The 15,844-nt window shown below is 42.8% G+C and overlaps 1 protein-coding gene across 4 annotated transcripts in view; it reads left to right on the forward strand.

The window, feature by feature from the left end:
* Positions 1 to 15,844, forward strand: part of BANP (BTG3 associated nuclear protein) — a 587,215-nt gene that overhangs the window by 69,222 nt on the left and 502,149 nt on the right. For 2 of the 4 annotated variants that reach the window (XM_077453360.1, XM_077453362.1), the window contains one exon: positions 12,410 to 12,504. The exons of 1 other annotated variant lie outside the window; for it this stretch is intronic. In XM_077453360.1, the coding sequence (XP_077309486.1) occupies positions 12,410 to 12,504 (95 nt within the window). Of the gene's footprint in view, positions 1 to 6,973; positions 7,041 to 12,409; positions 12,505 to 15,844 lie in introns of those variants that run through there. One more of the 4 variants, XM_077453361.1, reaches the window with a different exon arrangement.

Raw genomic sequence — 15,844 nt, forward strand, 5'->3', positions numbered from 1 at the left:
TCCAACTTGTGCATCAGAGGCATTCCCGAAACGGTAATTGACCTACAATCCATCATAACAGCACCATTCCAGGAACTCCTGCCAATCATACCAATTGAACGTCTGGAAATGGATAGAGTGCACCGGGCCCTTACACCAAAGAAAATGGATGGCCCCCCTCGCAACATTATCGCAAAATTCCATCTCTGTTGTACTAAGGAACAACTCTTGGCAGCGGCCCGAGACAAGGACACCTTAACCTTTCAAGGTCATGCCTATCAGCTCTTTGCTGACTTGTCCCAACTAACCATATCTAAGAGGCGAGCCATGAAGCCTCAGCTCCAAGAGTTGCAGCAACATCACATCATATATCAATGGGGTTTCCCGTTCTCCATCAGTTTTACTTACAAAACACACCTGTAGATCACTGGAACAACTACAACAGACCCTGCAAGACATACAACTGACGGAAACTCTCCCCAATACCAACTCTTTGCGCAGAAGATTGGCCTCATCTTCCCTGTGCAAACCTCCCCAGTCCTCAGGAAAACACGGAAACCACCACTCACACATAATAGGACACTTCATCTCCCCTTTTCTGAACCAGGAAGACTCCATGGACTGACAATTTGCTATCCTCTTGGGTACTCCACCTCACCCACACTCTGGGTTTGGACTCTGAAAGGCCATTACGTTGCCTACTACCTTGTCTTGTTTTGTTTTGTTTTGAGACTTGCACCTAATGTTCACCTCAGGTCACTTACTCCGTCCTCTACACATTTTGAATTCTGACCGTATCTTCCTGTCGAGCTGGCTTGCCACTATACTAGCTTAGACCTAAACCTAGTATCCAAGCCATGGAGCGCGGCATAACGCATTTTGGAACTCCATTAGCTATATGCTACGGAAATTCAGCTCCTTGTCATTTCCAGATTGACTGACATATATAACCGTGGTCAAGTTCACTCGTTCACGGACTGGATACGGCTCTCCAAACTTGTTATGTTCTTATCCATTCAAACAGTTGAATTTGTGGTGTTACATGCAACTGGTTAGCCCATGTCATACACTATAGTACCCTCATGTATTTGCCGATATCACTGAATCTGCTAAATTAATCTCTGCCTACCCAGGCCATTATAGATCTTAACGCCCGTTGCCCCCCTCCCTAATTCCCTCCCTCCTTCCCATCCCCCGCCTCTCGCCCCCCCCCCCTTTCTACCCCCATACCCCCCCCACCTTGGAAAATCAGGTCCCGATTTAAGACGATGTTTTCCACACCGCATATTTCCCCCCTTACGAGCATTTGGAGCTATATACCATACATTGACTCAACGCCCTGTGGGCTAAACTATATTGGCTTTCTCCCTCACATGACCCATGTGCCCCACCTCACTCCCCTTGGTTTCCCATCCTTAATATGTAAGCAATCAATGATGTCTCCTCCTCCCCTGATAGGGAATTTAATTCCTCATCACTGGCTTCAATTGGGCTTGTCTATAAGTACATACAGATAATATATAATTTTGCCTCTCGTACTTTGTTTTCTCTTTATCCCAGATTCTCCTCCTCCTCCTCTTCCTTCTCCTTGTCCACACAGGTTATCCTTCCCTGCCAGCATGTCACAATAACCTGTAAATTCTCCCCAATCAGCTACCATGGCACCCTTAAACATAGTTTCCCTGAATGTTCGGGGTATCAATGTACAGCAGAAACGCACCAAAGCATTCTGTTCCTTCCACACTTTGAAAGCACACATAGTATGCCTACAGGAAACTCACTTCACAGTGCGCTCCACCCCTAAATTTCTGAGCTCCTTCTACCCAAAACCATTTACTGAATCAGCTACCACCAAACAGCGTGGAACCCTAATAGATTTCCACTGCTCTGTCCCATTTATTCCTCAATCTGAAATTAAAGACCGAGAAGGATGGTACTTAATCCTCACAGTCCAAATAATGGATACATCAGTTATTGTCTCGTATTACGATCCCAACAAAAAGCCAACACCCTTTCTGTCACACCTAATTCAGGTAGTATCTCCGCATAGGATGGGAACAATTATCATGTGTGGCAACTTAAATTAGGTCTTCCTCCCATTCATAGACAAATCCCCCTACAACCCGACGCCCAGCCCTACTAAACTGTCTTTCTCCCAACTTCTCACTCGACACAACTTAGTTGACCCAACTAAAACACGATACACGTATGACTCATACCCACATCAGACTTTCTCTTGCATCGACCACATATTTTTAACTTCTGGTACCTGAGATCCATATCTGGAATGATATTTTTTCTCTTGACTCCAGAATGTTTGACATGTTGGTGCAGCCTGACTCATTCACTGCACTCTTTAACTCGAGACTAGAATGCTTGTCAGACACCTAATTCAAGCTTCTTGTCCATCTCCTTACAGCTGCATAACAAACCATAGAGAAAGCTTGGAAATACCTTTCTTTGGTAGTAGCTGAGGGGAAGCATAGGATGAACAACACCATGATACACGCAAGATGGCAGCTATAGAAGGAGATCAGATCCCCAAATTCAATAAAATGTGGCACCCCTGGGTAAAATACTGTCTACCGCCGACCTTTGACGACAGTGTCCTCTTGCCATGGTAGCTGACATTAAGCTGTTCCTACTACACCTTGCAATGGCTCTCGGGTCAACCTTGTGGCCTCCTCCTCTCTCTTTAACCTTTCTTTCCTCCCCCTTAGACACCTTTCACACCAGGGCGTTTTGCAGGCGCTATAGCGTTAGAAATAGCGCCTGCAATCCGCCCTAAAGAAGCTGCACCATTGTCTGTAGTGTGAAAGCCCTGAGGGCTTTCACACTACAGCGGTGCGCTGGCAGGACGTCAGAAAAAAGTCCTGCCAGCAGCTTCTTTGGAGCGGTGAAGGAGCGGTGTGTTTACCGCTCCTTCACCGCTGCTGCCCATTGAAATCAATGGGGCAGCGCTGTAATGCCGCCGGCAAAACCCCGCTATTGCGGCATATTGCCGGCGGGTTTAACCCTTTCGCGGCCGCTAGCGGGGGGTAAAAGCGCCCCGCTAGCGGCCGAAATCCGCCGCAAATCCAGCGGTAAAACGCTGCTAAAAATAGCGGCGTTTTACCGCCGACGCAAGGTGCGGTGTGGTGTGAAAGGGGTCTTATGGTTTTGAAGCTCTCGTTATCACACAGGACACAGCCATGCCACACTTGTCTTGCAACAGCAACCTCTTTCGGCCCCCGCCGAACAACCTGACCTTACCTGTGCTCTCTCTCAACACTACATTAATGTAAATTGTTAAATTTTGTTACTCATTGTTTGTTCAACATAGAGACCATACTATGTTTTTATGAGCTTCACTCCCTTTTTACTTTTATGTTCAGTTAGCATCTTTGTTATGTATGCTCTTGTAAGCTCAACAAAATCTTTTAACAAGGAAAAATATCATATGGGTACAGTGTTACATGCCCGCGCAATTGTCATTCAAAGTGTGACAGCACTGAAAGCTGAAAATTGGCCTGGGCAGGAAGGGGTGAAAGTGTCCGGGACATGCTGCAGAATGACCTCTTCATCTCAATTCCACACGGGCCTCATAAAAATCTAAATTGTTCAGTATAATTATAAATACTTTTGTTAGAGGCACTTTCATGCGGCATAAATTGACGTTTTTCTTTTATGGTAATTTAGGGCTTTGTTTATGAAGGGACCTCTTGAGCTTTCGTATTTAAAGCTAAAATGTAACTTGTCCTGGTCCTGTCAGTTGATTTTTTATTGGGTAGTAAAATGTTGTACAGATTGCCTGGTGTTTATTAACTGTTCCTTTAGCTTTCTTCATTTGCAGTTTATTTGGCAGTTAATTAGACTTGCTGGTCTTTGGTACAGATAGCTCACTGTTCTCCTCCTCCATATCTATGCTTGTCTCGTTCCTCGCCTGCTTTTAAGATGTCTTAAAGATTTGTGATGTAAGTCCTTATCTCTTGCTTTCTCCAGCAGTAGTTTCAATTCCATTTTAAAATACACATTATCTATTTGTGCAGCTGTGACTGGGAAATAGCGCGATGGGGAGGAGAGGTTGTTGCTGTAAAGCGGTATAATCGCTCCTTATAGTGCAAGGAGTCGACCTTGTTTTTGTTTGCTGAAGAGATTGTAATTGGCATCTTTAGATTGTGATCAGGGTGATATACCCCTTGGTCTGCCCTTACTTGCTTTCTGACTCTGCCGCTATCCCTGTACCCTCCTCTGTGTTACCAGCCCAAAATTCTTCACACCTCCTAACTTCTCAACAGTGTGATGGAAATAGCATAGACCGTATAGAGTCCTTCCGCTGACTATTTCTAATTGAATGGGCTCTGCTGTTTTTTTTATTGAGACAGTGAAAAATAATTCAGAGGAGGCATGTAATCATAGGGGAACATCACTGTTTTTATTATAGATGTTTATCTGAATATAGTTTTTGTTTAATGTTTACCTACATGCTTGCTGTGCCATAGTTTCATAATGGTATTTCATATACAGAGTTGTCATTTGGTGGCTATCTGTATATCTTTGCAGTCAGTGATGTGTAATTGCAAACTCTTTTATGCAGTGTCCTCCAACCTTTTTTTTTTATATCTTCTTACATTATGTTTATACGTACATACCTTTTTTTGTGACTATAGTGCAACAGAATACAATCAAAACCATATACATGGTAATCAACATTAAAGAGGTTCTAAAGGCTGAAGGTTATTTACCTCCATGCATTCTATGCATAAAGTTAAAAAACCTGCTGTGTGCACGCCCCCCCCCCCCATATTACTTTCCTAAACCTGATTAAATCCAGCAATGTGCACAAAAGCAAAGCTTGTATTACCCGAAGACACAATATCCTGAATGGGAACACGGCGTAACACATTTTTTTAGAATGCCTATAACAAAACTTTGAAAAGAAACTCCTGAATTGCGTTACGCTCCACTTAAAATTTCTATTTCTATGACTCATCAGGCATCCTTGATGAATTTTACTATCACAGTAAGACACATTCCAAGGTAAAGGTCTGTTGTTCCAAATTCGGAGAAGAGGAAGTTTGAATCTGCACCATAGAGAGAACCAAGCGGAGAGCGCAGAGCAGGTTTAGTAAAAAAAAAAAAAAAAAAAAAATGCAGATTGACTTGCATTTTGTTTTATGTGGTCCGCCTTGGTTGGTAAGTGTTCTAACTGTTGAGTGTATTGATCCAGGGACCAAAAACTGTTCTAGTTTCATTATGACGTTTCTCTGCTGCTTAAAGTGGTTGTAAAGTCAGTTTTTTATTTTTTTTTATCTTAATGCATTCTATGTAATAAAATAAAACACCTTCTGTGTGTAGCAACCCCCCTGAGCTCACCCTAATACTTACCTGAGCTCATCTCGATCCAGTGATGTTGCACCAGAGACTCGGCGGTCCGGGACTCTCTCCCCTCATTCACTGAGACAGCAGTGAAGTGCCATTGGCTCATACTGCTGTCAATCAAAATCAGTGAGCCAATGAGAAGAGAGGGGGCGGCACCAGGCTGACGCTCAGCTCGGGTGCCCCCATAGCAAGCTGCTTGCTGTGGGAGCACTCAACAGGAGGGAAGGGCCAGGAGTGCCAAAGAGGGATCCGAGATGAGGAGGCTCTGGGCTGCTCCTGACAAAAACCACTGCACAATGCAGGTATGTATAACATGTTTGTTTTTTTTAACAACAAAAAAAAAAGAGACTTTAGTATTACTTTAAGTAAGCACGGTATATTGTGTGTGTGTGGAGACTAAGTACAGCTACTAGATTTACGTATGAATTTAAAAAGCATAATAGAATTAGGCTTCTGGAAACATTAAAACATCCCACACCTTTGAAAATAATGCATGCTTCATTATCCTGATCCTGACTTCATTAGCTAGTAAGTTTCTAACCTGGAACAAGCTTGCAGCCAAAGAAGACTGAAAAAGGTTTTTTTTTCTTATGTTTGGTCCAAATCAAGAAAATGTATTTTTTAAAAAGTTAAAACACACTAACGTGTATACATAGGTACTACCCCAATTCCAAAAAAGTTGGGATGCTGTGTAAAATCTACATGAAAACAGAATGCAATGATTTGCAAATCTTATAAAAAACATATTTCATTCATAATAAAAAAACATATAAAAAAACATATACAAAAAGCCTATCCTGCTTCTATCTAACACTGTTTTACTTCCTCCATCAGCTCATCCCCCCACAGCTATTACCTTTTGTATCAATTGACCCTTCCTTTTTAGATTGTAAGCTCTAAGGAGCAGGGCCCTCTGATTCCTCTTGTACCAAATTGTAATGTAACTGTAATGTCTGCCCTCATGTTGTAAAGCACTGAGCAAACTGTTGACGCTATATAAAACCTGTATAATAATATAAGGTCATTTCAAAAAGTTGTCATAGGGCAACAAAAACCTTGCAAAGTACAACCTCCATTCCAAAAGAGTTGGGACAGTGCTATATTTACCATGGTGTAGCATGCCTTCTCCTTTTAACAACACTCTGTAAACATCTGGGAACTGAGGAGACCAGTTGCTGCAGTTTTGGGAGAGGAATATTGTCCCATTCTTGCTTGAGCATTTGCTGCTCTAAAACCTGTATATAGCTTTTAGCATTGATGGTACCTTTTCAGATGTACACGCACTAATACACCCCCATGTCATAAGACATACAGGCTTTTGAACTGAGCGCTGATAAGAAGCCTGAAGGTTCTTCTCCTCTTTAGTCCGTTGGATGTGGTGGCCATGGTTGCCAGAAAGAATGACACATTTCGATCTTCATCTGGCCACACAACAGTTTTTCACTTTGCAACAGACCATTTTAAATGAGCTTTGGCCCAGAGAAGAGTGCAACGTTTCTGAATCATGTTCAAATACGGCTTCTTCTTTCCATTTCAGATATGGCTTCTTGCATTTTTGAATGGCATGGCAAAGTGTTCCCGAGCCCATGCAGTGATGTCCATCACAGAATCATGCCTGCTTTTTACTGCAGTGCCATCTGAAAGCCCAAAGATCATGGGCATCCAATATTGCATTTCGATCTTGTCCCTTGCGCACAGAGGTTTCTAAAGATTTTCATAATTTTTTGATATGTACTGTACATGATGATGCATTTAAAGTCTTCGCAATTTGGAATGTTATTCTTAAGCCCCATACACACGATCGGACTTTGTACTAACTTTCCTGTGGACTTTTGTACAAAGGGCATTGGCCATAAGTTTGTATTGTATACACACGATCGGCCTTTTTAGGCAACAAACACAAACGTAGTGATGTTTCAATGTACTGACGACACTTCAAAAGAGGACGTGCAATTACTCCAGCGCCACCTTTGGTCAACTTTATTATTATTATTATTATTATTATTCAGGATTTATATAGCGCCAGCAATTTACGCAGCGCTTTACAATATAAGAGGGAGACAATACAGTTACAATACAATTAAATACAAAAGGATTAAGAGGACCCTGCTCAGAAGAGCTTACAATCTAAAAGGGTGGGGCAGGTGGTACAGAAGGTTATAACTGTTGGGAATGAGTTTATGGAAGTGGTAGGAGATTAGTTTGAGACGTGATAGGCTTCCCTGAATAGATGAGTTTTCAGGGATCGTCTGAAGGTAGCAAGAGTAGGGGATAGCCGGACCGGTGGAGGTAGCGAGTTCCAGAGGATTGGAGAGACTCTGGAGAAATCCTGGAGACGAGTGTGGGAGGAGGAGACGAGAGAGCTTGAGAGTAGGAGGTCTTGAGAAGAACGGAGGGGACGGTTTGGGTGATATTTGGAGACAAGATTGGTGATGTAGCTCGGGGCAGAGTTGTGAATGGCTTTGTATGTGGTGGTTAGTATTTTGAATTTAATTCGCTGGGTGATTGGGAGCCAGTGTAGGGATTGGAGGAGAGGGTTGGCAGACACTGAGCGGTTGGTAAGGTGGATAAGTCTGGCAGCAGCATTCATGATAGACTGAAGAGGAGATAGCCTATGTAGAGGCAGGCCAATGAGAAGGGAGTTGCAATAGTCAAGGCGAGATATAACAAGGGAGTGAATGAGGATCTTGGTAGTTTTAATTGTTAAAAAGGGGCGAATTTTAGAGATGTTACGGAGGTGAAATCTACAAACTTTCGACAGCGATTGGACTTGGGGCTGAAATGACAAGTCAGAGTCTAGGATTACACCTAGTACCCTGGCGTGAGGGGTAACTTCTGTATTGTTGTCTGATCTTTTGCATTGGTTCTGAGTAGGGATGAGCATTGGCTGTTCGTGCGTTCGGCGAATTCCGAACGTTTTGGCCGTTCGCGTCAAAATTCGAGTGACGCGCGCGCGGACCATAATGCACTGCGTTGGCGCAGTGCATTGCTGCCCGATGATTGGCCAAGCATGCACTGTGACCCCGCATGCTTGGCCAATCGCAGCGCCGGCAGCGAGGAGAGCCATGATTGGCCACAGGCATCCTGCCTGTGGCCAATCATAGCTCAGGCTGTGTAGTGCACGCCCCACACTATATAAGGCCGCCTTTGAGGCGGCTTCGTGTAGTGTGTTACTTAGCATCTGAAGCAGTGGGTGTTCTGTGTACCTTCAACACAGTACACACCAATCGTTTTTGGCTGATTTCCTATCTTGCTGCTGTGTAGTGGTTGTTGTCTGTGCCCTGACTGCAGTATACACCACTATATTCACCTCACCTATATAGCTAGTGATCTAGCTTTAACCACTTAACAACTGCCCATTGCCGATTAACGGCTTCAGATCGGTTGTTTAACTCTGAGAGGCCGTTAATTAACGGCCTCCCAGAATTCTGCTCTCGCGTGCCCCGAGGTGTGCGCACTCGAGAGCATCCGTGACCGCCGGGTCCACAGGACCCGGCGCATCACGGATCACGGTAAACAGCCGCTCATAGCGGCCGTTTACCACGTGATTGCTCCGTCAAATGACGGAGTGATCACTTGGAAACAAACCGGCGTCATGTTATGACGCCGGTTCCTCCCTCCCCTCTCTGTACCGATCGGTACAGCGGAGGGGAAAGAGATCGGTGTCAGCAGCGATGTGGGCTGCATCTGCAGTGCCCACATCGCTGCTCACCGAATATAACCCCTCAATTCCCTGCCAATACTCTGCAATACCAGTGCATACTCTGCAGTACCCTGCCATTACTCTGCAGTACCCCGCCATTACTCTGCAGTACCCCGCCATTACTCTGCAGTGCAGTACCCTGCCATTTCTCTGCAGTACCCTGCCATTACTCTGCAGTAACCCCCATTACTCTGCAGTAACCCCCATTACTCTGCAGTAACCCCCATTACTCTGCAGTACCCCCCAATACTCTGCAGTACCCTGCCATTACTCTGCAGTAACCCCCATTACTCTGCAGTAACCCCCATTACTCTGCAGTAACCCCCATTACTCTGCAGTACCCCGCCATTACTCTGCAGTACCCCGCCATTACTCTGCAGTGCAGTACCCTGCCATTACTCTGCAGTACCCTACCATTACTCTGCAGTACCCTGCCATTACTCTGCAGTACCCCCCATTACTCTGCAGTAACCCCCATTACTCTGCAGTACCCTGCCATTACTCTGCAGTACCCCCCATTACTCTGCAGTAACCCCATTACTCTGCAGTAACCCCCATTACTCTGCAGTACCCCCCAATACTCTGCAGTACCCGCCATTACTCTGCAGTACCCCCAATACTCTGCAGTACCCTGCCATTACTCTGTAGTACCCCCCAATACTCTGCAGTACCCTGCTATTACTCTGTAGTACCCCGCCAATACTCTGTAATACCCTGCCATAAATTGCCATACCCTGCCATACTCAGAGATACCCAGCCATACTCGGTGATACCCTGAAATACCCAGCCATAGACGCCCCCCACCCCTCACCGCCCTCCGGTGCTTCTACCAACTCGCCAGTACGATCAAAGCCAGAATCTTTTTTTTATTTTTTATTTCAGGCTTCCCAGCCTAGAGGTGAGATGTGGGGTCATATTGACCCCCCAGATTTCACTGTAAAGAGGACCTGTCAACCCATATTCCTATTACAAGGGATGTTTACATTTCTTGTAATAGGAATAAAAGTGATCAAAAATATATTTTTGGGGAAAAAAATGTCAAACTAAAATAAATAAAGTAAAATGAACAATAAAAAAATAAAATAAAAATTAAAGCGCCCATGTCCCCATGTGCTCGCATGTGCCACACATGTGAGGTATCGCCGAGAATGTTAGAGTGAGAGCAATAATTCTAGTCCTAGACCTCCTCTGCAACTCAAAACATGTAACCAGTAAAAAAAAAAATTAAAGCGTAGCCTATGGGGATTTTTTAAGTAGCGACGTTTGGCGCCATTCCACGGGCATGTGCAATTTTGAAGAGTGACATGTTTGATATCTATTTACTCAGCATAACTTCATCTTTCACTTTATGCAAACATTGGGCTAACAAGTGGTTAATAATAGAGCTTGCAGTCAGTAGTGTTAGGAGATAGTGCGTGCTGTCTGCGTGCTCTGTACCCAGTACATACCGCTATAATATAGGGCAGGCCCCTACTTTCAAACATCCAACTTACAAACATCTCCTACTTGCAAACGCAAGGAGACAGCAGCAAGTGTGATGAAAAAAGATGGACGACAAAACAAATTATACAGGGCTGATAACCCTTCCCTATGTTTTCCAAAAAGCTTAAAGATAGTTTTTTTGACTGGAGCTACACTTTAAAAATGTACCGGTTGAAAATGACAAACAGATTCAACTTAACACAACAAACCTACACAGTCCCTGTCTTGTTTGCACCGCCTGTATACTGCTGTTCTGAGTATATAGGGCCTGGGGGCCACACGCATTTCCTTTTTTTTATATGGGTACGGGGTTCCCCTTAATATGCGTACAAGACCCAAATAGGCTGGTAATGGGCAGGGAGGGCTACCCATGCCATGTTTCTCAATGATTTTCAACCATATTGCAGGAACCAGATATAACATTAAAACCGCAAGCAGTTTTAAATGGTGTTATTTCCGTTTAATGTCATTTTGTGCAGGGACTGTTCTAAACACGGGAAACACGTGGCACTTCACAGGCATACTACAGACACCCCCCAGGCACCATATTTAAAGGAATATTTCACTTTTTTTTTTCACTTTAATCGTCATTAAAATCAGTGTTCCCGCCAAAACGGTAGTTTTTAAAACTTTTTTTTGCAGTGACCCATGTCCCCTGAGGCAGGAGGCAGGTCCCCAAACCCTTTTTAGGACACTATCTTGCATATTAGCCGTTAAAATTAGCACTTTCCAATTCGAACGTTCGAGTCCCATAGACTTCAATGGGGTTCTAACGTTCGTACCGAACGCGGGGGTCGTTCGCAAGTTCTGGTGCGAACCGAACCGGGGGGTGTTCGGCTCATCCCTAGTTCTGAGCATACGTGTTTGTACTTTGTACAAAAGTCCGATGGTTTTGTGTACACACGATCAGACTTTGCGCCATCGGACTTATGTTGTCCAAAAGTTTGTCCTTTCGCACAGCCAACAAAAAGTCCACTGAAAACCGAAAAAGTTTATCTGATGGAGTGTACACACGGTCGGATGTTGCTCCAAAACAACTAATTTGCATGTTTGTTGTCAAAAAGTCCTTGTGTGTGTACGGGCCTTATGACACAGCTTTTCGCAGAGTGGCGATGCCCCTTTTTTTTTACCCAGTCATGTTACTGAGCTGTTGCCAATTAACCTAATTTGTTGCAAATGTTCTTCCAGCTCTTCCTTTTTAGTATCACCTGCCAGGTTTTTGTTTCTCAGTCCCCACTTTTTTTAAATTTATTGCTGCCATCGATTTCAAAATCTATTTTTTTCCCCTAAAATGGTACATTTTCTCAGATTAAACGTGATATGTTTTTTATTTTCCATTGTGAATAAAATATGGGTTTATGAGATTTGCAGATAATTGCATTCTGTTTTACTGTTGATTTTACACAGCGTCCCAACTTTTTTGCAATTTGAGTTGTATATAATGTTATATAGGTTGTGGAGTTTGCAGTTGGGTAAGAGATACTACACATGCACTAACACAGACCATATCAAACTACACATAAAAACAGATGCATTTGTGGCTGCGGACCAAGTATGTGGTCACTTGGGGAGATATTTAGACACTTGGAGTTTATGCAGATCCTGCTATGTATTTACTCTTTCTAGGTTTTACAAATTGTTCACACATTGATCTTTTCGCAGCCAGTGGAGGAGTTGCCTAACCCAAGGAATCTGTTCACACGTGCCATTACTCCACCCACTTGGTGTCATCTGTTATGATTGCGTGTGTACTCACAGCCACAGGACAAAGGGTCACAGGGTGGACAGACAGCCTGGGGAGCAATGCCAATAAACATTTCAGTTGTTGTGACAGACTCCTGTCACAATTATTGATTATTATTTTTTTTCTCTGTTTCTCCACAGTCATGTTAGAAAATCATGAGGTAACAGAAGACGACATACCACCTTCGCTGAAACGCCAGCGGATAGAAATCAACTGCCAGGACCCATCCATAAAGGTTTTCACATTCACCATTTATTTCTGTAGCTTATTCTTTGATGCAGTTATACCATGATGGGATAACTGCTTGCCTGGAAAGGAGCCGTAGCCCGAGGAGGTGTAAATCTTTGGATGATAAGAGTTAGGGCTGGTTCTATGTCCAAGTCACGCCAGTGGCATTAAGCTTTATGAGAACTTAAGTGTCTTAAGTGCTCCAGTGCCCATTTGCACACAGTAAATCAACCTCTATATGAAAGTGTTGGGCCTGAGTGCCTAGAAGAGTCTCAGAGGAAATTATTTCTCTCTCTATATCGTTTATAGAGCTTCAAGATACCTTCTAACAGGGGATCTATTTGACAAAGGCAAAGGAATACTAACTATTATTTGGCCTGTGTTTCCCATACTTTCCTCTAACTGAGTGGTTCTCAGCTCCCGTCCTCAGGACCCACTAACAGGCCAGATTTTAAGTATTACATTGGGAAGATACAGTCTAGAATACTGCAATTACTGATCAGCAAATGATATCACCTGTGATGTATTTCAGTTCTTGCAAACCTTGTCTGAGGGTCCTGAGGCCAGGAGTTGAGAACCACTTAGCTGAGTTCAACCCTTCACCCTGTCACTATTGAGAAGTCTGAGCCTGGCTAAATATGTACATTCAGATCTTATTACCTATCGCAGATTTTTATTTATTAACCACTTGCCGACCAGCCACCGTAGCTTTACTGCGTAAGAATGGCACGGCTGGGCGAAACAACGTTATGTAACCGTCGGGCTCCCGTGATCGCTTGTGACACACCGAGAACTGGGATCTTTGTGTGTAAACACACAGATCCCGGTTCTCTGAGGGGAGAAGAGACTGATTGTGTGTTCATAAAAAGTATGAACAGCGAACTGTCATCTCCCCTAGACAGTGTCCTCCCTTCAGTTAGAACACAGAGAGGGAACACAGTTAACCCCTTGATCATCCCCTAGTGTTAACCCATTCCCTGCAAGTGCATTTTTATAGCACTGATCGCTGTATTAATGCCAGCGGTCCCAAAAATGTGTCAGAAGTGTCCGATGTGTCTGCCATAATGTCGCAGTCCCGATAAAAATCGCAGATCACCGTCATTATTAGTAAAAAAAAAATAATAATAAAAATGCTATTAATCTATCCCCTATTTTGTAGACACTATAACTTTTTCGCAAACCAATCAATATACGCTTATTGTGATTTTTATTACCAAAAATATGTAGAAGAATACATATCGGCCTAATCTTAGATTTTTTATGGTTTTTTTTAAATGGGGATATTTATTATAGCAAAAAGTACAAAATATTGTGTTTATTTATTTTTTTTTTTAAATGTTTATAGCACAAAAAATAAAAACCATGTTCATAAAAAATCCCTTTAGATTTTAAACAACTAGCGTTTTTACCTAAATCTGTATTGATTTTAGACTTCTAGGGAGGGAATCATCATTCTTCGCCAATCAGTTACTAAGGGAGCAGTGTTAAACTGTGCACATAGAATAGAGGATTCTTGTAACTGTATGACAACATACTGTATATTGGGGTAAATACTGTGTATTTAAAGTGTATCTCCACTATTGTTGAGAAAAAAAAATCTCCCCTGTACATTGCAGGGATTTTAACATACTTTGTTGCAGATTCCTACCTTTTGTTTTTCTATTTCTCTGTGTCCATGTTCTAAGTGAATGTAAGTGATTTTATAATCATCAGTCAGCTGCTGCACTTGCAGATTTCTAATGAGGAAAGTGCATCCCTTTTAGATGTAATTTCCCTTCGGGCGTGTATATAATCAAAAATGACATTTTTGTTGCAGAGGATGCCCAAAATCTGACTTGTATCTTAGTGAAGATTTCTGGGAAAATCAGTGAGTAAATCACACAAGTAGGAAATGGCATTTCTGGGGAGCGTTCTGTACACCATCTGTGTGCAGAACACCTCCAGGTTGCCGTATATCATTGTATTTTACTAAAAATTACAGAGCTGCAGATTGAAAAGGAAAGGTAATTTTTTAAATAATGAAATTACAGTATGACATGTGTAGCAATTGTCTATGCTATATTATTTTTTATTTGCATTTTTTTCCCCAAAATAGTGGAGTTACCCCTTAATATCCTGAATTTATAATGGTAATGCCCAATATCCTATGTTAACTATCTACACTCTTTTTACATGTTTGTAAGAAAATTTTTGCATTAAAGAGAGTGATTCTCGGTCATGCGTATTGTATTTGAAGCAGATGGCCACCTTAAATATGTATGGGATTATACCAGGGGTAGGCAACTTTTGAGAGGTGGAGATCTGAACAACATGAAAAAAATCAAAGATCACTGGGGTTCATGACCCCCCCCTCCCCCTTAAAAATAAAAAAAATTAACTAGCAAAGGCTAACTAAATAGCTAAATAGTAAGGAAAACTTACATTAAAAAAAATATAATAAGACAAATGTCACTATAAAAATATAAACTTGGCCTACCTTAGAGTGGACAGTGTCAGTAGGGCAGTGGATGGTGTCAATAGTTTTTCTTATTTTTTTATATTTTATTTATTTTCAATTTTTTCGCAGTCCTGTTAGGGGGCTTTGGTGAAATGTCAGGGGTCTAAACAAAGAGAACACAGTCCTCAGTCTCCCTCTCTGCAGCCTCAGCGTATAGTATGAATGTACAGGAAGAGCACTGCATAGACTCCCTGTTCATTCACAAACTGGAGCTTTGTAAACACTGTTTGCTATTCTAGAAATTACATAATTACCAGCCCCTTCCTTCACTTCCTCCGCTATTGATCTTGAAGATACCCTGCAGCAGCCAGATGAAGAGAAGAGTAGGGCAAGCAGGCGGCACTGCCAAGGGTTCAGTAGCAGAAGGAAGGGGAAACAAAAACTAGAAACAAAACAGAGCTGATCAAATACCATCAAAAGAAAACTCTATTTGTGTGAATTGTTTTTTTTAGAACTTTCCTTTGGGTACAGCGGTGCATGACCGAGAAATTACCAGTTAAAGTAGCACAGTGCTGAATAGCAACAAATGGCCTGATCATGAAGGCGGTAAAGCCTTCTGGAGCTGAAGTGGTTAAGTTCCAGGTAAATATTGCTGCCTCAGCTGAAGGCAGCTTCAGGAAGGCCCTTTAAACTGCAGGCAGTCCCCAGTTTTTTGTTGTTTTTTGGGCCTGTCGGCGATTGTTCACCGTGTTTCTGCCCTCAGTTGGTCTGCTTTTGGACATCAGGAAGGTTTAAGCCCCTGTATACACGGTCAGAGATTTCGACAACCAAATCCGTCGGATTTTGTCCGAAACTGTTGCATACACACGGTCGGACTAAGTTGTCGAAAAATCCGATCTTTCAGAACGTG

Source organism: Lithobates pipiens, unplaced genomic scaffold (genome assembly GCF_037356315.1).
Source record: "Lithobates pipiens isolate NorthernLeopardFrog02 unplaced genomic scaffold, aLitPip1_a1.2 Scaffold_10, whole genome shotgun sequence".
Taxonomy (NCBI): Eukaryota; Metazoa; Chordata; class Amphibia; order Anura; family Ranidae; genus Lithobates; species Lithobates pipiens.